Source organism: Neovison vison, chromosome 5 (genome assembly GCF_020171115.1).
Source record: "Neovison vison isolate M4711 chromosome 5, ASM_NN_V1, whole genome shotgun sequence".
Lineage (NCBI taxonomy): Eukaryota > Metazoa > Chordata > Mammalia > Carnivora > Mustelidae > Neogale > Neogale vison.
The window spans coordinates 940,940-962,869 of NC_058095.1; the positions used below are offsets into that span (position 1 = coordinate 940,940).

Below are 21,930 nucleotides of genomic sequence, written 5' to 3' on the forward strand. Positions count from 1 at the left end.
GAAAGGAGGCTCCGGTCAGACCCCCTTTCTGACTTTCTTATTTAAGTATTTAAGTGTGACCCAGAGCCACGGCTCAGAGAGGAGGAGGCTGTGGGAGGCTTGCAGAACCCAGTTGTGAAACGGTCGTTGGACGAGTCGGGAAGCAGGTGGAAGGGGATGGCCCAGCAGCGTCAGACCCACGGCGAGCAGGGCAGCCAGCTGGCTACCACAGGCGATGGCAGAGACCCTCCTGCGTGGGGAAGAGAGCAGCCCCGGCCCCCAGCAGCCATCCTTGTGCACAGGTCACGGACAGCCTCATGGGAGTGACTTAAAACACTTTATCTCCTCGGGCACCCCCAGAAACTTGCATGTGCTCCCTGGAGCCAGGGCGGGACAGCCAGAGCGTGGGCATTCGATCACGTTACGGACCATGGCGTGGCTGGCACAGCAGGGGGACGACACACTGACCCACACAGAGGAGTCCCTCAGGTTGCACGTTAGGTCCAGAGGCTGGTGAGCCTGGGGCCGGCTCCTCCAGGATTCTCCCTCCTCCTGCTGGTCCAGAAGGGCTGCAGAGCTCTGACCGTCTTGGGGGACGCTGTGCTCCTCTTTCTCGTCAACGCAAATGGAAATGCTTCTCCAGAGCTGCTGACAGACCCCTCTTCCGCCTCACCAGGGCATTGTCTCAAACCCTGAGGACAGCAGCCAGGAGCTGTGTTGGGGTCCTCAGCGGGAAGGCTGGTGTGGAGGAGCCTTCAACACGGTCTGTGCAGGGGGGGAGGGTTGCTGTTGTCCTTGGTGAGCAGGGCTTTGTGATGAAAAGGCAGAGGCATTTCAGTGTAGGCTTTTGGTTTGCCCTTTGAAAACCTGAGGTGGGAGGAACAGGTTGAAATGAATGCGGTTTAGATGTTTTAATGAGCTACAGAGCTGTACACCGGAGTATCAAGTACGCATAACCGAGTTACTGTATGATGCTTGACTCATGGAAGCGTACTGTTGAAGACCTCACTGGTTTCCTCAAAGACACTCTTAGGCAGACAGGAACTCTGCTGGAGGGGAAACTTGTGTTCCCAAGCCCGATGGTCAAGTACAAAGCTGGAAATCGGACCCCAGACAAGCAGTCTGGAGGCTCCATTCTAGAAACTGGGATGAAGTGGGTTCCGCGTTTGTCCATTTTCAGTGCGTGGTGAGTAGCGGTCGTGAGCAGGCGGAGTGGTGAGTCGTCCGATGGTGTGGGCCATCTGCGTTCAAACGTGAAGGATTACCTTCAGTTCACGGTGTATCTCGGGGGCACGTGGTTCTTACACTGGAAGGACACACACGCTCCTTGGTTTCTAGGCGGGACCAGAGCCACCACCATCCTGCCCCCACAGGCCTGGCCAACCCCTGCTGCACTCCCATGTGAGGCTGGGGCCTGAGCCCAGACAGTTGCCTGGGGTCCAGATCACCTTATGGCACCCAGGGCCTCCGGGTCGCCACTCGTCCCTCCATCCTGTCTGAAGGGTAGGACCCCCCCGTCCCGGCCCTCCGCCCAGCCCCAATTCTGACAACCCCAACCCACACCTGCTTCCTACCCCTCTCTCTTCTCGCCCCACTGCAGGGCCTACGGGCTACAGCCTCGGCGCCCCGCCCCCCCCAGCCCGCGTCTGCGGACACCTCCTCGCCACCTTCCTTTGCAAGCCCCTGCCTGCCTCCCCCGCAAGCCCTACTAGTGGCCGCTTCCCACACCAGCCCCCATCCTGGGACCACGTGCACCTGGGCTGGGGGCATCAGCCTTGATCCTTGACCCTCCCCTCTCCCCCCCTCCCTGTGGTCAGCCTGAGCCCGTACACAATCGGTGCTCAATCAAGTCGAGCAGAGAGATAACTGGAAAGAATGGAACCCAGGGAGGCCCTTAGTCTGCAGCCCAGGGATCTGGATTCCCGGGAAGAGCCTATGATTAGAGCAAGTGCCCAGCATTGTTGACAAAGTAGGTTTTGACAGTGGACTCTTCCCGGGAGGAAGTACTACATCTCGTAAAGCTAAGTTTTCTCCACCTTGAAACAGCCGGTTGCTAGTTTTCCTTGAAGCTAAGCGAGTGTGTTTTCAAGGGGAAGAGATCATACGGGGAAAGAACCAGGCCTTGTAGATGCCAGCGCATCGGTAAGGAGGGGCCGGCCCGGAATGGCCGGTCCGAGCAGAAGGGACCGCCCTCCACCGGCAGTGCCGGCCGCACACTTACATGACTTAAAATCAAACCTGAATATATACAGAAATGGAACTGAGGATTCACAAAAGACCAGAAGGTTAACCTGAGATGTGATTTAAAAATCACAAATGTCTAAAATAATCCCTTTTTCACTTCAAAAATGATCTAACTGGAGAGAGATTTTCTTAAGCAAGATGCCAAAGTTCACATACGAGTAATTCATCGCAGCGGAGCAGGACAGGACCACTCGGCCAGGGCCGCCGCAGAAAGGCACAGCTGTCGGGCCCCACTGGCAACTCAGCGCCTGCCTTGGAAAGCCTGACCCAGCTCGGAGGGGCCCTTCCGGGAAGCGCTGTGTTGGTGAGTCTGTGTCCGGGGTGGTTGGGGCAGTCAACCCCACAACACGTGTCCCTGCCACGTGTGTGGACACTCAGGAAGCAGAACGCCCACTGGGGCAAAGGGGGCTCCAGACCTCAGCTAGTTATGGCGAACACCTACTTCCTTACGGCTGAGAAATAAATTTAAATGCTGCAGAGGGTTTTCTGCCAGAAGACAGTCCCCTTCTCCCCCTCCCTCTCTGTCACTCCCCTGCCTGCCTCCAGTCCCATCTCTGTCCCCCAGACCACAACTGACCAGTCCCCTGCTCCTCTCCAGGTGTGCCCTGCTCTCTGTGGCCACAGAAGCAAATATTTTAAAATGTGCGTGCCTCCCCTTTTCTTTTTAGTTGTATACAGCAGCAGACAGCTTGCTTTTTAAACCCCCAGCTGCCGTCTTTCTCTCTGTTGGTACAGACAGAGCTAACACTTCCCAGTAGTTCAGTGATCCACTGCTGAATACAGGCTTTAAGTGCTTTGTATTCAGGGACGTTTCAATGGCCTGTGGTCTTTGCTCCTAAGACCGTGCTGCTGTGTATGTGCGGGTCTGTGGGAGTCTGTTGTCAGGACGGTATCTCCAAGTCGAATCACTGGGTCAGAGGTGTGAGTGGTTTGATTTCCAAATCACCCTCAAGAAGTTGGTCCAGTTTGTGTTCATGGCTGCAGGGCGTACGAGTGTGTTTCCTAACTCCCATAATGGTGGATTTTTTTTTAAGGTTTTATTTATTTGAGAGAGAGAGAGAGAATCTCAGGCAGACGGAGCCGAGCACAGAGCCCCTTGTGGGACTCGACCCCAAGATCAGGGCCTGAGCCAAAACCAAGAGTGAGTGGCTTCACGGTCTGTGCCAGCCGGGAGCCTCCGGCACTTCTGGGTTTTTATCAAGCATTTTCTATTTTGCCAATGTGATGATGAGAAACACATTTCATTGTTGGTTTTAATTTGCAGTTTTAAACTGTGGGTGAGGCTGGCTGTCTTTCAGGTGCTGTGGTCATTAGGTTTCGCACAGTGTGTAAAAGTGACTGCGGAAGCTCGCAGGGAAAGAAAATGCATGTTCGTTGTGAGCTGTGAAAGTCAGAACCAGAAGGAGGGGACTCAGACCCTGCTCCCGGAAGGGCCCGGCTGGAGATCTGTTTTTACAAATGAATGTAACCTGAACGGGGGCCCTTCGTGAGGAAACCGTCTGCAGAACCAGTGCTGTCCCGTTTTCAAGTGAGGAAACCAGGGCCCAGGACTCTGAGTGCCCGCCCAAGGCCAGGGAGCTCCTAGCCAGAGGGCCCAAGTGCTGGTCCTCCCTGCACTCCTGGAGCTCCAGAGGCGACAGGCCTGACTGGAGCAAGGGCAGGTGGCTGGGGGAAGGGCCAAGGCTGTCCCAGAGGTCAGACAGATAATGGCGGTGGGGGGTGGGCACCTGAGGAATGTGGCTGTGGGGTCACCTCCTCCAGAGTGGAGGCGGGCTCTGCCCCGGAGGCCCCGCCCACTCAAGGCGGGTCCTGCTCCAGCTGCATCATGGGAGCTCTCCTGTGGGGTCTGAAAAGGTCCTCTGTGCACCCAGTGCTCCTCTGCGTGGAGACCCTCACCTTCCCTCCATTGCTGCCCCCAAGGGGATTCCCTGGGGAATCAAAATGAGGAGGGGTAGAAGGGTTACAACTTTCAAAGGATACAATGCGGGTGTCATTTTCTTTTCTTTCGATTATTGTTCTTTTGAAAATTACATTAGTGTTTCCTGAAATTAAGCATTTTGCTCTTTAAAAAGGATTGCATAAAAGGTTAAGAAAAGGCTATGCACGGTGCTACTAACTGGCTTCTAATCCAAAATTATTTTTAAATCCTGTGTGGTAAAAATGTTTCCAAACAGATCTCTCTACAGAGATGACATCTGAATCAGATAAGCACATTGCCAGGCTGTTCTTAACCAGCGACTCACGGAAAAACAGAACCAGCCACCTTGTGTTCACAGCCCGAGCATGCGAGGAGGCCTCTCGGCAGCGGGTCCCTTTCTCAGCGGCTCCCCGAGCTCAGAGGCCCCGGCTCTGCCTTCGGGTGAGCAGACCTGCGCCCACAGACACTAGGTCATTCCCCTAAGGTCTCCCAGCTCCCAGTCAGGGGATCAGGACCAGAGTCCAAGCCGCTGCCTTCCGGACCCTGAGCCCACCGGCTGAGGGGCGTCCGCGCCACGGTACCGTGGACGCCAGGCACAGATGGCTGCGTGCAGGGCTCAGGGGGCCGCGCTAACCACCGGGCGGCCCTCCGGGTGGCGGCGCCAGCGGGCCGGTGGGCTGGCTCTAGCAAGCCCGTGACCCCGTCCCGCAGTTGACCCTCAGTGGCAGATGGTGCACCGCGCCGGATCGTCCCATTTTTCCAGAGAAGCTGGAAATCTTGTTTTTCTGTAGCATGTTTTCATTTTTGAAAACTATTGGCAACTAGTTAAAAATCAGAACAACGTGTGCGCCGAATTACCGCTGGTTTGGCCGGCCCCGCCTCCTGCCGTGTGGCCCCCCGGCTGGGGGCGGTGCCGGGACCGCACGCGCAGAGGAGAGGACAGCGACACACTGTGCGACTCGCTCTGCCCGCGGGGTCCAGAGAGGGGCCCGGCCTCTGGCAAGGTTCCTTCCCAGCCGGGGAACCTGGTGACTGCTGGGAAGACTGGGCTTCTCTACTGGAGAGTCCGGAGTGCTTCCGCTTGTTCTCGCAGGGCAAACACACCAGGCCCTCCTGGACTGGTCCTCATGTCCATCCCGCAGCGTGTCACCTGCCTCTGACTAGGGCTGAGCGGGCCCCCAGGACTCCGTCTTATCTGTCCCCTTCTTGGTGTCTGTCTTCTTGAGTGGAGACTGTCCTGTGCCCTCCCTGAAGGCTGCGTTGGCTCAGGAGCAGGGTCTGGACCTTCCTCTGAAGGCACCTTGCTTCAGCTGTGGCCCTGCGAGCCCAGCCCTGGTCTGAGGTCACGAAAACATACAGAGACCGCGGGACCTTAGAGCTACCCCGGCCGCGTCTGCTTACGACCGAGGGTACTACCATCTGGCTTCCGCAGAGATGCTCGTCTTTTCTCATGAAACCCAGGGTTTGCATACAGGACCGCAGGCTGATGGCCAAGCACTGGTTCTGAGTGACGGCCACTTGTGATATGGATTTGTGATAAGACAGGTTAGGTGACCTGAAAGAATGTCTTGTGATTCTATTGTAAATGCACCTGGAACAATACATTCTCTTCTTCCAGTGTAGACCTCACACCTGGGCACTAACCAGGGACCTCCCCTTGGGTCTGAGAGCCTTACTGCAATGTGAGCATCTGTGAGACAGACAGACCTAGGAGAACCTTGTGAGACCCGAATCAGAGACCAGCAGCATAAGCCACAGGAAAGGAGGCCAGCTAGAGCCAGGGGGGCTGGCCTCTGCACCAGAAACGTGTTGTGAAGCAATTTCCAGTCAGGGCTCATTGGCTGGGCTCTGGGAGCGTGAGCTGCTGATGGGTGGAGGGCCTCCCGCTGGCGGGCTCAGCACGCGTTCTCGCTGGCCACTGCCACAGAGAGACCTCATGAGCCACGTGGGGACAAGGGCTGGCCCCGAGAGCCAGGAAGCTTATTCGGCACTGTGACTGTTAGGTTGTGGGACCCCAGGAGGCAAGGGGTCTCCCCCCTGCTGCCCTTCACCCTCTTGGCTCCGCCTGTTCCCACTCTCAGGCAGGACTGGACGGGAGTACCTGGCATACCAGCGAAATTGGTACGGGTTGCTGTGCGCTACCTGTCAGCACTGTTGTGATCACAACCAAAGAAATCCCAGAACCAGTGCTCTGGTCAGAGGAGGGAGCAGCGCCAGGCCCTGAGCTGGGTGAGCAGCGCCGGCTTCCTGCCTGGGCTAATGATTATAACCTGAGACATTTTAAGAAGTGCAGAGTGTCCTGTAAACTTTTCGAGAAGCGACAGTCAAGTAGATCTTTGTTAGCTCTCCTCTTGAAAGCGTTTTGATGAAACAGTTATGCCACTTGGGGGAAAGTTTATGTAGAAAGAACTTCTATACCAAAGTAAATACTTTAAGAAATAGCCAGATCGGCTTACTCTTCCGCGGCATGGGGCCACAGCATGGCTAATGCCCTCTTCCTCTTCCTCTTCTGGCTATTCTATGGACTATGCTTTAATGTCTCTCCATAAACAGCTAGGAAATTGGACAAAATATATGAAACAGCGGTTTTCAGTCATCAGGCAATAGCACAGGATCATGGTCCTTGAAAAAAGGAAAACAAATGAGGTGAGTTCCAGAATCCCCCTGACTTTCTGCCTGAAGGCAATTTCTGGGCTGAAGGCACAGAGAGGGAGGCCAAACAGAGCTCAGCAGCCTTACTGAGTTGCAAAAATGGGAATTGGAGTTTGGGAAGGCAGAGGGGGTCTAGAAAGGAGGGTACTACACAGAAGAGAGCTCCAGAAACCTGTAGAGGCATGTTTTTGAGTCCTCCCTGTGTACTAGCCCATAGACGTGTAGCGTAGCTATCTATACGAAAAGGGGAAGGAAAGACAGACAACTTGTAAGCCGAACCATTTCCAGAGCTGTCAGAGTAGGGAGATACTCAGTCCGAGGAATGAGTCTCCGTTGTCACCTCCCTTTAGTGGAGACTGAGAGAAGTCACATGCCAGCAGTAGGCCTAGGCACCTCTGGAGTGAAAACCCATGTAGACTTAGACTAGAAAAGTTAAAAATCTTTGAAATGACCAGTCAAGGAACCTAACTGCCCACCAAAATAAAACCAACACTCTAAAAAAATTTTTCAAGGAAATGTTACAATGCCTAACACCCAATCAAAACATACAAGACATGTGAAGAAGCGGGAAATGTGATCCACATGCGAGAGGAAAATCCATCGGTAGGAAGAGGCCCAGAAATAACCGAGCAGACAAAGATATTAAAAAGAACTGGAATGACTGCATTCAAATATTTAAAGGAAAACATTCACATGATGAGAAGAACCGAGAATGTGAAAAGTTCTAAACAAAACTTCTGTAGGTGGGAACTATAATATTTGATAAGGAAAGCTCACTAGATGGGATTAACCCAAGAATAAAGATGGTAGAAGGAAGAACAGAAAGTTCCAAGTCATGGCAAGAGAGTCTGTCCTAAATGAGACGCAGAGAGAGAGAGAGCATCAGCCTCCTGCCGGCGTCCATCCGTCTACCAGAAGGAGGAGAGAACAAGGAAGAGACAAAGGATTTCAAGCAGTAATGACGAGGGTCACCTGGGTGGCTCAGTTGGCTGAGCGTCTGACTCTTGGATTTCAGCTCGGGCCGTGATCTCGGTGTCATGAGATTGAACCCATGTCGGGCCCTACGCCGAGCGCAGGGTCTGCTGAGATTGCCCCACTTGCATGCTCGCCTCTGTAAAAACAAAACAGATTCCCCCTAAATTTGATGCAAACTCTTCTCTCACAGACCCGGGTTCAACTACCCAGCAGCTGGCTAAACACACGTGTGCCACCCAGGGAGGGCTGCAGCTGAGTTTCTGAAAATCAGTGATAAAGAAAATCTAAAAAGCAGTCGAAGGAAAAACAAAGGACACAGTACATAGAGATGAACAAATAATTATGGCAGACTTCTCTTCAGAAACTGTGCAAGCCAGAAGACAAAGGCTCATCGGGTTTAAAATACTGAAAGAAAAGCCGTCAAAATGGAATTCTGTATCTAGCAAAAATCTCCTCCAAAAATTAAGGCAAAATAAAAGCTTTCACAGATAAACAAATCTGATAGAACTCACCACCCACTGACCCCCCACTACATGAAATGTTAGAGGATGCTCTTCGGACTGAAAGAAAATGATGCTGGATGGAGATGGGGGTCAACAGAGAAGAATCCGGAAAGGCAGACATGGCGGGTCTGCAGGTAAATGAAGAGGACAGGCTTACGTTTTTCTTCAAATGCTAACTGTTTAAAATGCACGTATTAACAGTGTCTTATGGGGCTTGTGAGACGTGTGGAAGTCAGAGGTGTGTGCTGCCCGTCACAAGGTGACAAGATGCTACCGGTGACAAGATGGCAGGCATGGTGGGACAGGGAAGGGGAAGCACGCTCCTGCAAGGCTCCTGGAGGTGACATTGTGCAACAGCGTGTCACAGCAGAATGAGGTAAGTCAAAAGTGCACGTCCTAAACCACAGAACGGCCATTAAAAAACAATGACGAAGAACGGCCAGTAGTGCAATATAGACCAAACGGAGTGGAAACACCGACCCGAGAGCAGCCTCGGACAGAGGGAGAGAAGAACAAGGACCGACAGACAGAAGACAATCAGCGAGTGCGGTTTAGCAAGAAGGTACATTTGAAACATTAAAACCAATCACGGTGACAATTACATTAAACGTAATGGTCTAAATATTGCATTAAAAAGCCGACTGGGAGCAGAAAGCTAGTCTCGACTGTGTGCTGTCTACACGAAACCCACTTGTACATGCAGAGGCAGAGACAAGAGAAGCCGGACGGCTGCCTGATGTCCAGCAGGGTGGACTTCCCAACGAGGAGTACTAAGACCACGAGGTACACTTCGTGAGGGCACAGAAGTCAGTTAATCAGGAGGACACAACTTTCCCAAGTGTATATGCTCCTAATGCCAGCGTGGTAAACGCGTGGAGTCTGTCGACTCTCAGAAGAAGAGCCGCCTGGGGGCTCAGTCAGTTGAGCGTCCAACTCTGGACTCAGCCCAAGTCGGGATCTTGGGGTCGTGAGATCAAGCCCCATGTCAGGCTTTGCCCTCGGCATGGAGTCTGCTTGAGATTCTCTCTCGTCTCCCTCTGCCCTTCCCCCCGACTTGTGCTCTCTCTCGCTCAAATAAATAAATAAAATCTTTTTTAAAAAACCCTCTCAGAAATGGAAGGAAATGTAGAGAGGGCCTTGTGGATTTCTCTGTCAGTAATCAGCAGAACAAGGAGACGGAAAAGTCAGCCGGGGTCTAGAGGGTTTCAGCAGCTCGGTCAGCTAGCTCGGCTGAACAGGCGTGCGTACGGCTCTGTAACCTGAACCAGAACACACATTCTTTTCCGATGCACATGGGACATTTGACAAGATAGGCCACATATTGGGGCGCCTGGGTGGCTCAGTGGGTTAAGCCGCTGCCTTCGGCTCAGGTCATGATCTCAGGGTCCTGGGATCGAGTCCTGCATCGGGCTCTCTGCTCAGCAGGGAGCCTGCTTCCTCCTCTCTCTCTCTCTGCCTGCCTCTGCCTGCTTGTAATCTCTCTCTGTCAAATAAATAAATAAAATCTTTAAAAAAAAAAAAAAGAAAAAAAGAAAAAAAAAAGATAGGCCACATATTGGCCATCAAACTGGTCTTGGTAAATTTGAGAAGACGGTAATCATACGTACTGTATTTGCTGGCCGCAAACATATTATATCAGAAATCAAGAACAGAGAAGTATCTCAGAAAATAACATCCAAAAAATGCTCATGGGTCCAAGAAGAAATCACAAAGTAGTCCTTGGAAACTTAAGCGTCCAAATACTTACATGAGAGAAGAACACTGTTCTAAATTCAGTCGTCCACCTGACCCACCTCGAAAAGCTAGACAGATAAGGGGCGCCTGGGTGGCTCTGTTGGTTAAAGCGACCGACTCTTGATTTCAGCTCAGGTCATGATCTCGGGGAGGTGAGGTCGAGCCCCATATCAGGCTCCACACTGTGTGCTTGAGATTTTCTCTCTCCCCCTCCCTCGGCCCCTTCCCCATCTCTCTCTCTCTCTCTCTCTCTCTGTCTTTTTTTTAAAAGATTTTATTTATTTGTTTAACAGAGAGAGAGAATGAGAGAGCACAAGCAGGGTAGTGGCAGAGGGAGAGGAAGAGGGGGAAGCAGGCTCCCCGCTGAGCAGGCAACCTGATGCAGCGCTCGATCCCAGGACCTGGAGGTCAAGACCGGAGTTGAAGGCCGACACTTCACCTACCGAGCCACCTGAGGGCCCCACCCCATCTCTAAAATTTAAAAAAAAAAAAAATCTTGGAAAAATAGGAACAAACTAAATTCAAAGTTTAGGTTTATAGTAGGAGAAAATAGTAAAGATACAAATGGGGAACAATGAGGGGCACCTGGGTGGCTCAGTGGGTTAAGCCTCTGCCTTCAGCTCAGGTCATGGTCTCAGGATCCTGGGATCGAGCCCCGCATCGGGCTCCCTGCTCAGCGCGGAGCCTGCTTCCCCCGCCCCCTGCTCTCTGCTTGTGATCTCTCTCTGTCGGTCTCAAATAAATGAAATGTTTTTTAAAAAAAGAAAAAACCGACGGATTGGGCTCCGTGGACCGCGCAGAGGCTGCTTTCCCAGTGACGCGGTGAAGACGTGAGAAAGTAAGCCACAGGCTGGGCGGCGCGTGGAGGACTTGCACCCAGAACATACAAGGAACTTCACAAGTCAAGAATGAGACACAAATGCACACAACAGAAAATAGCCAAAATGCTTGGAAAGACCCTTTACAAAAGAAGATCATTAAATGGAGAAAAAGCGCACGAGGGATGCTCAAGGATGCAGCCATGAGGGCACTGCAGACCTGAAGACCAGGGCAGCGCCCGCTCCCCTGACCCAGACCGTGCTGGAGCCGCGGGACGTGTGCACACGGCGGCCGGGGCGGGGGTGGGGGTGATGTGGTGCCGCTGCTTTGGGAAGCCGTTTGGCAGTTTCTTAAGTTACACGTGTACTCACTGCACAGCCCAGCCCTTTGGTTTCGAGGCTACCGTGCAGGAGAAAGGGGAACGTCCACGCAGGGCCACCTGGGGGTCGGTGGCTAGACCCGGCCGGCTCTTGATCTGGGCTCACGTCATGGTCTTGGGGTGCTGGGATGAGCCTTACATCAGGCCCCGCCACGCTCCGCAGTCTGCTTGTCCCTCTCCGTCTGCTGCTCCCTCCGTACGCTCTCGCTCTCTCCGATAAATAAGTAAAAAAATTTTTTTAAAAAGTCATGCACCCAGAGAGTTTAGCATGAATGTGTATAGCTGTTTCGAGCCCAGATAGGCGACGAGGCGAATGCCCCTCCGGGGCACAACGGAACACTAACCCGCAAGTAAAGGGGCTCGGGCCATCCGTAAGAACAGGAATGTTCTCAGGAAACGTTTCTTCAGTTTCTGGGAGAACCAGACTTCAGAAAGTGCCTAGTGTCTTGTGTTCCACTGACGTGAAACTCCAGAAGAGACTGTGGGATCAGTGGTGGCAGGAGGCAGGGCTGGCTTGGGGCTGCAGGGGTCAACGTTCCAGACGCATCGAGGCACACGTTTTCTAAAAGCCATTGAGATGTACGGTTAAAAATGGGTGCATTGGGCTTGGTTGGGCGACTGCCTTCGGCTCAGGTCTTGATCCTGGAGTCCCAGGACTGAGTCCCGCATCGGGCTCCCAGCTCCACGGGGAGTCTGCTTCTCCCGCTGACCTCCTCCTCTCGTGCTCTCTGTAAATAAGTAAAATCCTTAAAAAACAATGGGTGCGTTTTATTGCCTGTAAGTTGTAACTGGATAGAAGCGATTTTCTCAGCAAGGAGCCGCGGCCATCCAGGGACGGCTCCCTGCGGGCGACCCTCTTCTGCTCCGTGTGCTCGGTCTCTGTCCTGCCGTCATGAAGACACCACCTGCGTCCCTTCCAGGTTGCTGCGCGACCTCGGAGGATCCTGGTAATTCTTATCAATTTACTCAGCTCTCTTAATTATTCTCCGCTGTGGAACTTAGGAGCTCCTGGGGGAGGTCATTACCATAGCCTGTGTCCTCCCAGCGGGGCCCCCGGGCTTCTTGGAAGGGCCCCAGGGGCCCTGCGGATCGGCAAAGGTGAAGACATTACCCTTTAAAAGACATTAAACCGGGTATAGAACAAACCTACTTGCATTTCTTCGCTCGCTCTTTCCTGAAATAGTGGCCTGGTTTCCATCGGCTTCAGGGGAGACATCCGCCTTCTCATCTCATGGGGTCATTGCCCATCTGGAGAAGGCTGCAGATCTGTCAGTCACTCACCACTGCTAGGGAAGGGCCACCACGCGGCCCCCCGCCAGCCCCCCACTGTGTAACAAGGGGCCCGTGCACTCACGAAGCAGGCGGCCGTCCTGTTCACAATTTCCCTATTTCTGACATTTTATCGTCTCTCCCAGGCGGTTGCTGTTCTAGAGGGAAGCTCCCCAGAGTCCCGGGTCGGCCTCCTCACCCACCCCCACCCCCACGCCGGCCGGCCGTCTTCCCTAAGTGCATCGTGGGGTCGTTTTCAGAAGGTAGCTGTCGCCTTCCCCTCCAAGCCTTCTACTCCTATTTCTCGCTCTTTCCGTGTAGAGCTGGCTGGACCTACAGCCAAGGACGGTGGGCATCTCACCCACTCACAAACCTGAGGGCAGTGAGGCTGGTTTTTCCACGAAATACGTGTGATTGCTGTGTTCTAAAAATATACCCTCCATCAAATTAAAAAATTTCTTTTATGGGCGCCTGGGTGGCTCAGTGGGTTAATCCGCTGCCTTTGGCTCAGGTCATGATCTCAGGGTCCTGGGATCGAGTCCCGCATCGGGCTCTCTGCTCAGCAGGGAGCCTGCTTCCTCCTCTCTCGCTGCCTGCCTCTCTGCCTACTTGTGACCTCTGTGTCAAATAAATAAAATCTAAAAAAAAAAAAAAAGAAAGAAAGAAAGAAAAATTTCTTTTATAACCCAGATTTATTGAGAGTTTTCATCACAAATAGGTATTAAACTTTATCAGTTTTTTCTGCATTGATTATGGGAGACATGATTTTTTTCCGTTTTCACTTACTGATGTGGTAAATATATGTAGATTTTCTGGGAAGAAGCCAGCCTCGCATTACTGAGATAAATTCTTCTTTTTCTTTTTCCTTTTTTTTTTTTTTTTTTTAAGATTTTATCTATTTATTTGACAGGGAGATACAGGGAGAGGGGGACACAAGCAGGGGGAGCGAGAGAGGGAGAACCAGGCTTCCCGCCCGGCAGGGAGCCCAATGCGGGCTCCACCCCAGGACCCTGCGGCCACAAACTGAGCTGAAAACGAGTCAGAGGCTCCGCCAACTGCGTCCCCAGGTGCCCCCCCCCTCCGGCATTGCATTTTCTGATGTGAACGTTCATCTCTGACATGCACAGTGACCCTGCCTTGGTGTCCACGTGGGGACCACAGGCCCTGGAGCCGGCCCCCCTTTCTGTACAGGAGCCTTCTCTGGAAGCGCCTGCCTGAGAGTCCCCAGTGGCGCGGCAGAGGCAGGAGGGAAGACCTGTCCCCTGAGGGCTGGAGCAGCCAGTGCGCCGGGACCGAGGCGGCCCCGTCTCCAGGCCACCGTGGGCAGAGATCGCTGAGGAGCCCGAGACCCAGGGCTGGGCACCCCCAGCAGGCCCAGTGCCATCTGCCCGTCCCCGCAGCCCGACCATCTTCTGGCCTGTCCGCGGTGCCTCCGCCTGCCCCCGGCCATCCGGGGCCTGGCAGAGCTGCCCACGGGTCGCCCGGCTGGAAGCTGGGCCGCAGCTCAGGGCCCCTGGCTTCCTGTGGGTGGAGGACCTTCTAGGCAGGCCGACGTGTCATGGCTGACACTCCGTCGGGCCAGGGAGGAGGCGGGCGGCGCGGCCTGTGGGGAAGCCAGGAGCTCCGTCAGGTCGGTTTCTGGGCTTCGTGAAGCCTCCTCTGAGCGGGGGCACGTGGCAGAGAGGCGCTCTGGCCACTGCGGGCAGCTGAGACCCCCTTCCAACTGGAGTCCAGCCCCCAAGGGTGGCCGGGACCCCTTTCCCGGCAGAGTCGGGAGCTCGGCCGTGGCACTGTGGTTCAGGCCCTGAGGCCCACGTCTCCGCGCAGTTTGGCTTGGCCTCCTGAGGAGGGGGGACATCCGACGCCTATCGCGCCCCCGCTTTGGAGCAAAGTTAACCACCGTCCCCTGGGTCTCCTGGAGAGGATCAGGGAGTGAAGGGGGACGGGGACACCACGGCCCCGGGATGAGACAGGAGTGCACGCAGAAAGCTGTGCCCTGAGCCCTGCAGGCCTGGGGTTGGGATTCGGCACACAGGACGAGTGTCCTCTCGTGGCCAGCCCTTCCAGAGGGAAGCACCCCGGGAAGCCACCGTGGGCCTTCCCGCTCCCCATGCAGCTGCAGCCACAGAAGGAGCCGCACCGGCGCCGCAAGCCACGTCCCAGACCCTGACCGCCGGGCCCCGGACCCAGGGGAGCCTGCACGGGGACCCCTACTCCACCGGCACCTCGGCGGTTGGCCTGTGGGCATTCTGTGCGTTTGCCTCCGCTTCTGGGGCACCCGAGAGCAGCCCTCACCAGACCTCCAGAGAGCCATTTTGGGGTCTGGTGTGGGGAAGCCTCTGGCTGGAGTGGCTCAGCGCCTTGAGCAAGATGGGCAGCTTGTGGGCGTGTGGCCAGCGGCAGCCCTCTCAAGGGGCCGCGTTTGCGAGAAAAAGGAGAGCATTGCTCAGTCCTCTGCAGCGGCCTCCTCCGCCAAGAGGGGCAGAGAGCAGCTCACTGCGGCGTGTGGCCGGGGGCACGAGGCTGGGCGGCCCCAGCAGGGGTGGCAGGGAGCCTGCCGGCTGTGACCGCGGTGTGCCCGCCATGGTCCCGTGTGGACACAAGTCCTTCGTGAATCTCACCCCGTTTAGCCAGCTTTGGGGCTTAGATCTGTGGAAAGGAGGCAGGTGAGAGCCCACCCCTCCCCCTCTGCTCCCTGTGCCTCACAGGATGGCTCTCTGACTGCTCCCCAGGCCCTCGGCCCAGGGTCCCGACGTCCGTTCTCACAGGCCGCACCCCCGGCTTGTCCACTGCACGCTTTCTCCCCTGGGGCCCGGGCACCCGCCACCGCCTCTGCGGGGCTGGTGGACTGGCCATCACTCTCTGCTCCTTCCCGGACCTGCAGTCTTCACTGTCCTGGGCCCGGCCCCACCCCTGCACCCACACCTCTGCCGCCGCCTGCCCCACCTCTGGCCTCTGTCAGCTCCTCTTTCCTGTGCTGTGCAGCCTCAGGGCCCAGAGAAGGAACAGAGGCCACGTGGAAGGCTGGGCCGCTCTCCGGGTTCTGCCTGCCCGCCTCGGACAAATCAGCCCCCGACAAGGGCAGGACTAGCTGCTCTCACAGGGTATGTCCCCTAAGTTCCCTTCCCTGGGGCCCCTTGATGCTCCCTGCTGCCCAGCGGCGCTTCCTGAGACGCAGGACAGGAACCACACTGGACCACACCGAGAAGCGTCAGCAGACTCAGATCCAGAGAGGGGCACCCCGAAAATGATAGTAGGAAGGAGTGATTAAGGGTTGGCATTGGGTATTAACCTCAGGGAGGAGGGGGCAGAGCAGGCGTGCCGGGGTGATTAACAAGAGGGCAGGGGCAGCCTGAGGGGCCCTGAAGGATCTGGGGTTTCCTGTGCACTGCCCTCCCCCTGCTGAGTACAGCCGTGCCCAGGAATGTCCACCCAGAGCCTCTGTACCGAGGGCAGACAGGCGCTCCCTGCAGGGTCACTCCGGGCAGGCTCGGGGCTCTGGGAAGTAGCTGGCAGCTTCTGGAGACTCGGGGCGTGGGCTTAGGGAGAGAGGCCACCCCACCTGACGCATTGTCTACTGAAGGCCTGGGCTCCCTCCCACCATGGTAGGAAGCCTTGGAAGGTTCTGGGGAGTTTGACATAATCTAATTCATAACAATGTATCAAAAGGAGGGCTGGGGGGGCGCCTGGGGGCTCAGTCGGTTTCGTCCGACTCTTGATCTCTGATGTCTTGACCTGGGGGCCATGAGTTCAAGCCCACGGTGGGTTCCACACTGGGCATGGAGCCTGCTTACAGGGAAAGTGGGGGGCATTGGGATGAGGGGCCAGGCGAGGGGGGGTGCAGTTCATCTCATTTGAGAAGGCTGGATCCCGCGGCGTGAGGGGCTCCCGCAGAAGCAGGAGGGAGGCTTCAGTGGAAGCAGCGCCTGTCGGCACCCAGGATGGAAGGAGGGGAGCCAGGAGGGCTGCCTGCACCAACGAGGCTGCCGTGAGCCTGAGGAGGCCTTGTCCCTACTGTCCAAGGCCGCAACAAGGACTTGAGAGCTGAGCTGCCCCCGTGGCCCCAAGGAAGGCTCTGGAGAGTCAGGGCTGGCAGGGACTCCGTGTCCCCAGCCCTTCCAACGGCTTTCAGAGGCCCAGGCAACATGTGCTCAGGGCGCCCTGACAGCCGGCAGCAGCCTGACCTGCTTCTGAGAGCGGCCAGCCTCCCCCAGTCGACGAGGGCTGAGCGGAGGCTCCAGGCAGCCGGGAAGCTCGGAGCACTCACTGAGCCCTGGGAGGCCCGGCACAGACACAGGCTCCTGCTTCCACGTTCTTAGCTGGGAGGCCCCAGGCACAGTGGAGCCAGACCGGCCGCCCACGGGACGCATGTCAGGCCCCAACGCAGGAAGAGCTGTCCCAGGCTGGGCTCTGCAGGCGGGGACCGGGGAGGGCAGAGGGGAGGGGGTCCCCCGCCACAAACCAGCCACGTGCCTGAGCGAGGAGGGCGCGTCTCAGGTTATGGTCACAGGGCAAACAGGCAGGACCCGTCCAGCTTCACACCTGGGGCAGCTGGGTGCCTCCTCGCCGCCTCGGGGAGGGCTCTGCGGGAAGGGGCATGACAAAAACCCCCGAGACTACATGGCTGCCTCCGCCGTCTTCTTTCAGAGGCCTTGTTCCCGCTGTCAGCGTCACGGGCCCCCAAGCACAAGGCCTCAGGGCCTGGGCTCTTCCTCCTCCCAGAGTGCCACCTCCCCCCGCCTCTCCAACCCTGGTGGCAGTAGATGGTGAGGGGGAGCTCAGGCCAGGCCCGTGGAATCCCTGCAAGGGCCGGTCCCTCACGTTGTGGGGTCAGGGTCCCAACTCTGCCCCTCCCTGCTGGCCACTGCCTTCGGAGCACAGGGTGGAGAAGCAGACCCCCAACCAAGCAGGGAGCCCGATGCAGGACTCGATCCTGTGACTCCAGAATCATAACCTCAGCGGAAGGCAGTGGCCCAACCAACGGAGCCCCCCAGGCGCCCAGGACGGGCCCAGATATTTCAGCTATCGGGATGGGGCCAATGAGAGTGGGGGCAGGAGGGCGTGTGCAGGGGAGGGACCTGGTCTGCAGTTAGAGAAGCAAAGGCACGGGCCTCTCCTCCATGAGGGAGACAGCCATGGCCTCGGGAAGCAGAGAGGAACAGGGACATCCAAGGGACCAACCTTGCCCCACTCCAGGATCCAGTCCTTGGAGCCCAGGCACTAGGAAGAGAACGGGGCCTGGCCCCAGGAAGGGGGCCTAAGGCTGTGAGACCCCAGGGAGCCTGTAGGGAACAGACCCGTTCCAGGGACTTGCGAGGACAGAAGAGGCCCAAGGTGAGGGCGAGGGACCCGGGTACACATGGCAGACCTCCACCTCCCAGCACTGGGGACACTGCCGGCAAGCCCACACTGTGCCTCCCCTGTGTGTGCTTTCCAGAGCACAGGCTTTTTCCTGTCCCCTCGGCCTGCCCTCAGACCTCACCCGGGTGGGTCCCCGCCACGCGGTGTCCCCCACCTGTGCTGCACACGGCCCTATGGAGTCCAGGCCCTGGGACGAGTGGTGTGTGTGTCACCCGTGTGAGATGCTGCTGCCGGGCCCCACCTTGCCCCACGTGTGCTCTCTGGGGCAGCGTTCCCATCTGCCGGGACCCTCCTGGGGTACTTCAGGGACCCCGGCCCTCCCCACTGGGCCAGCCCACAAGGGAGAACCACTCTGACCTCTCAGGGAAACTTCCAGCTGTAGCTGCTTCCCACCACCATCTTTTTTGTTTTGTTTTGTTTACAAAAGAAATACAGTCCTAGTTCTAAAAACTTGCCAAGTAGAGAAGCTTGGAAACTGGAAGCCCCCTCCTGCGCCCGAGTTGGAGACGCCGCGGTGGTCACTTTGGAAGGGCTGCCCCTGAGTGTGGGCCCACACGTGTGGCACGTGGGCCAGGCTCCTGGGTCCTCGGCCTGCGCCTGGACACACGCATCAGGGCTGCTGGGCAGCTGGAGGGGCTGGCAAGCAGGGCCAGCAGGCAGAAGGTGGCTGACAGCTGGGGACAGCCTGAGACCTGCCTTGGGTCAGCCATTAACTCAGCACCCGCCCCGGGGACCCATTGCGAAATGGCAGGAGATGGTGTGTCCAGAGGCCCCGTGGAGGAGCAGGCCCAGCCCTACGGTGCATCTGGGAAGTGTGTGTCCCAGAGATCCGCCCCGTGCCGGACCCCGGCACAGCTGCGGCCGCAGAGCTCGTCCCCCAGGGAGGACCTCTGGCCTGACGGGCCAAGGCGTGGGGTTTCTGGGTTGTGCGGGCGAGAGGTGCAGCCGCTTAGCTCGTCCTCGGGGAGCCCAGGCTTCCTGCCGCTTCCTCCCTTCGCGCTGTGACAGGCCTTTCTCTTGCCGTCCTTCTGCAGAGCGCACCGCGCGGCCGGCAGCCGACAGCCTCAGACACCCGGACGGGCGCTCCGTGGCGACGTGGGCAGCCTTTGCCGTCGAAGGGATGAAGATGGAAGCTCAGGCAAAGGCCCTCCCCGCCAGACCCGCCAGAGTTCCCCCTTCGAAAACTAAAGGCTGCCGGCAGCCCCCCAAGATCCGTAACTACAATTTGAAGGACTGACTATCCGGGCCTTCCTCGTCGTACCCGCCCCCCCGCCTCCCGTACCGTGTTGACACGTGGGGCCTGTGCTTTCATCCCGCATGGGGGTGTGTGTGTGAGTGCCCACATGTGCACGAGGAGAACGTGAGTGTGCCCACGGCCCCGGAGCAGAGGCCCCACGGACCCACCTAGAGCCATTAAAGCCTGCGCTTCCCGTGCTCGGGCTCGGCCCTGCAGTCCTTCCCTGGGAGAGGCAACCAGGAGGGCAGCGTGGCTGGTAAGCCTGCTGCGGTGCTGGGGGACACTGGGAGCAGAATGCTCGCCCACAAAACAGGCGTCTCCCCACAGGGTGCTGCCCGTGCGAGGGGACCTCCTGGAAGAAGGGATGGCCTAGCTACTGGCGTCTGCCCCTGGTGACGTGGGGGTGGCACTTCCAGACCTCTTTGGCCCCGTGAGGCCAACCCAGCAGGTCAGCCTGGAGCCTTCTACGTCCGCCCCCATGTAGGACGGAAGTGAGGCATTCCCAACAGCCTGATGCCCAGGGCCGGACACTGAACCCCTTGCTCCAAGTACCACAAAACCACACCCACACTTCCCCACCCGAGAAATGTCTCACATAGCGTAACCGCACATGCTGGACACTTGCAGACTTGCTCTGCAGGGAACGATCCCAATGTCCTGCCATGCTCCCCGGAGCCCTCAGCCTCTGGCTCCTCTGGTGTCCACACCTGGTTGGCAGAGCCAGGCCGTTCCGTGCCCGCAGCAGCGCTAGCAACGGAGACAGTCTGTCCCCACCTGAGGTGAGTGCGGTTGTGCCTCAGGCAGCCCGATCTCTCTGCACAGAGGCTTTCCCTTTCTGGGCAGCGGCTCCCACGGAACCGGGCAGACGGCTTCTCTGGGAGGATGTCGGAGAGTGCCGGGGGAAGGCTGACGGGCACACATGGTGCCGCCTCTGTGGCTTCCGTTGACCTCATGTAGAATGTGCAGGACGTGCTCTCCCCGCCTGGCTCCCAGGTACAGGGGCGCGTGTGGAAGCACATCGCAGGGAGAGCCCACGAACGGGTGCAGCTCATGCGTCGCCCTGATGTCGGGCCAAGAGACCACAGACCAGGCCCCAGCGGTTTGCAACGGCTCCTGCCCCGTCCTGCGCACCCTTGAGCTCCATGCGACGGCACACGGGCCTGGGGACATCCTTGCCGCAGGATAATACTCAGCCTGGGCCCACTGTGCTTCCAGGAGCTGCAGAGGCCATGCTGGGCCCTCCCGGCTGTGCCAGGAAGCAGCAACCTGGAGGAAGATTTGCCGAGGGGGGTGGTGCCAGGGCTCTGCCGTTTCTGGTGTGTCCTCAGAAGTGAGGCGTGGCTGTGTGACTTCCTTAAGCTGAAAACCTGAGCGGAGATGCATTGTGACTTTCCAAGAGGCACTTAAGAGCCCATGAGCGGGGCACCTGGGTGACTCAGTTGGTTAAGCAACTGCCTTCGGCTCAGGTCATGGTCCCAGAGTCCTGGGATCAAGTCCCACATTGGGCTCCCAGCTCCACGGGGAGTCTGCTTCCCCCTCTGACCTCCCCTCTCATGCTCTCCCTCACTTTGTCACTCTCTCTCTCAAAATAAATAAATAAAAATCTTTAAAAAAAGAAGAGCCCATGGGTGGGGCGCCTGGGGGGCTCAGTGGGTCAAAGCCTCTGCCTTTGGCTCAGGTCATGGTACCAGAGTCCTGGGATCGAGCCCTACGTTGGGCTCTCTGCTCAGCAGGGAGCCTGCTTCCCTTCCTCTCTCTCTGCCTGCTTGTGATCTCTGTCTGTCAAATAAATAAAATCTTTACAAAAAAAAAACCAAACCCATGAGCGAGTCTCCGAGCCCTCCCTCGAAGGTGCCAACCCAGGCCCTCCATCTCGGGCTGGCCCAGCCTGGGGTGGGCCCCCATCATCTGGCCCCTTGCTGGCTGCAGTGAGCAGAGCCCCACTGACCAGCAAGAAACGAGCCGGGGATCGTTCAAGTCACCCAGGGTTGGGAGTGTGATGCACCATGGTCCAGTGACTCCTGGCCCAGGATACAAGGTAGCTGAAAAATTTTTAAATTTGGAAGAGAAAGCAAAACCCAAGGGAAGGTTGTTCAGGACATTAATTTGGCTGTTGGACGTCAGGGCACTCTCCCATCTTTTCCTGGCCAGCGCTTCCTTCCATTGTCAGGAGTTAGAAGCCCCCCAGTGACAAGACGCAAAGGGATGATGGAAGCATCAGGGCATGGAGGGACCATGAGGAACTCATGGGGCTGGTGAGCACTATGGGAAATCCAGGGGCATGCGGCCAAGTGAAGCTGCGGCTACTGGTGTCACCCCGCCAGTCCCGTTCAGTGCTGTCCCTGAGCGTCCCTGGCCAGTGTCCTGCTGCACAGTCCCTGCGCTCCAGGAAGCAAAGCTGGAGGGACCGCCGAGGAGCGCAGCATTGATTTCAAGACAATGAGGCGGTGGAGAGGAAGCAGGGCGCTGGCCGTCCTGGGGCCCGACATAGCCTCACAAAGGACCTGCTGGGGGGCCCATAGGGCGCCCGGGTCCTATAGGGCATGGCCACTAGGGAGGGAGGCGGCCCTCTTGGAGTGTCAGCTGTCCCCCAGACAGGCGGTGGGTTTCCTTTGGGTCTGGAAGCCTAGGTCCTTCTGTAAGTTGGACAAGCACGTGAGCTGGGGAGTGCGCGGAGCCGCACGGCCGGAGCCTCCAGCCGGGGGTGTGCGCGCCCATGGGTGCAAGCGGCCACGTGCGCGCGCGAGCGCCTCTGCCCAGGGGGGCGCCTTTGTTCCAACCACGCCAAGCGGTGTCCGCGCCACGCCCCACCCGCGGGCTCCGGGAGCCGTGGGGCGCGCGCGCCGGCTCGCGGGACTGG

The 21,930-nt window shown here is 57.4% G+C and overlaps 1 protein-coding gene across 6 annotated transcripts in view; it reads left to right on the forward strand.

Moving 5' to 3' along the window:
* CCDC57 (coiled-coil domain containing 57) overlaps positions 1-20,550 on the forward strand; it is a 90,265-nt gene extending 69,715 nt beyond the window's left edge. For 5 of the 6 annotated variants that reach the window (XM_044247171.1, XM_044247176.1, XM_044247174.1 and 2 more), the window contains one exon: positions 18,868-20,550. In XM_044247171.1, the coding sequence (XP_044103106.1) occupies positions 18,868-19,070 (203 nt within the window). In that variant the 3' untranslated portion in view covers positions 19,071-20,550. The remainder of the gene's footprint in view (positions 1-18,867) is intronic. The other variant, XR_006384488.1, reaches the window with a different exon arrangement.
* The last annotated feature ends 1,380 nt before the right edge of the window (positions 20,551-21,930 follow it).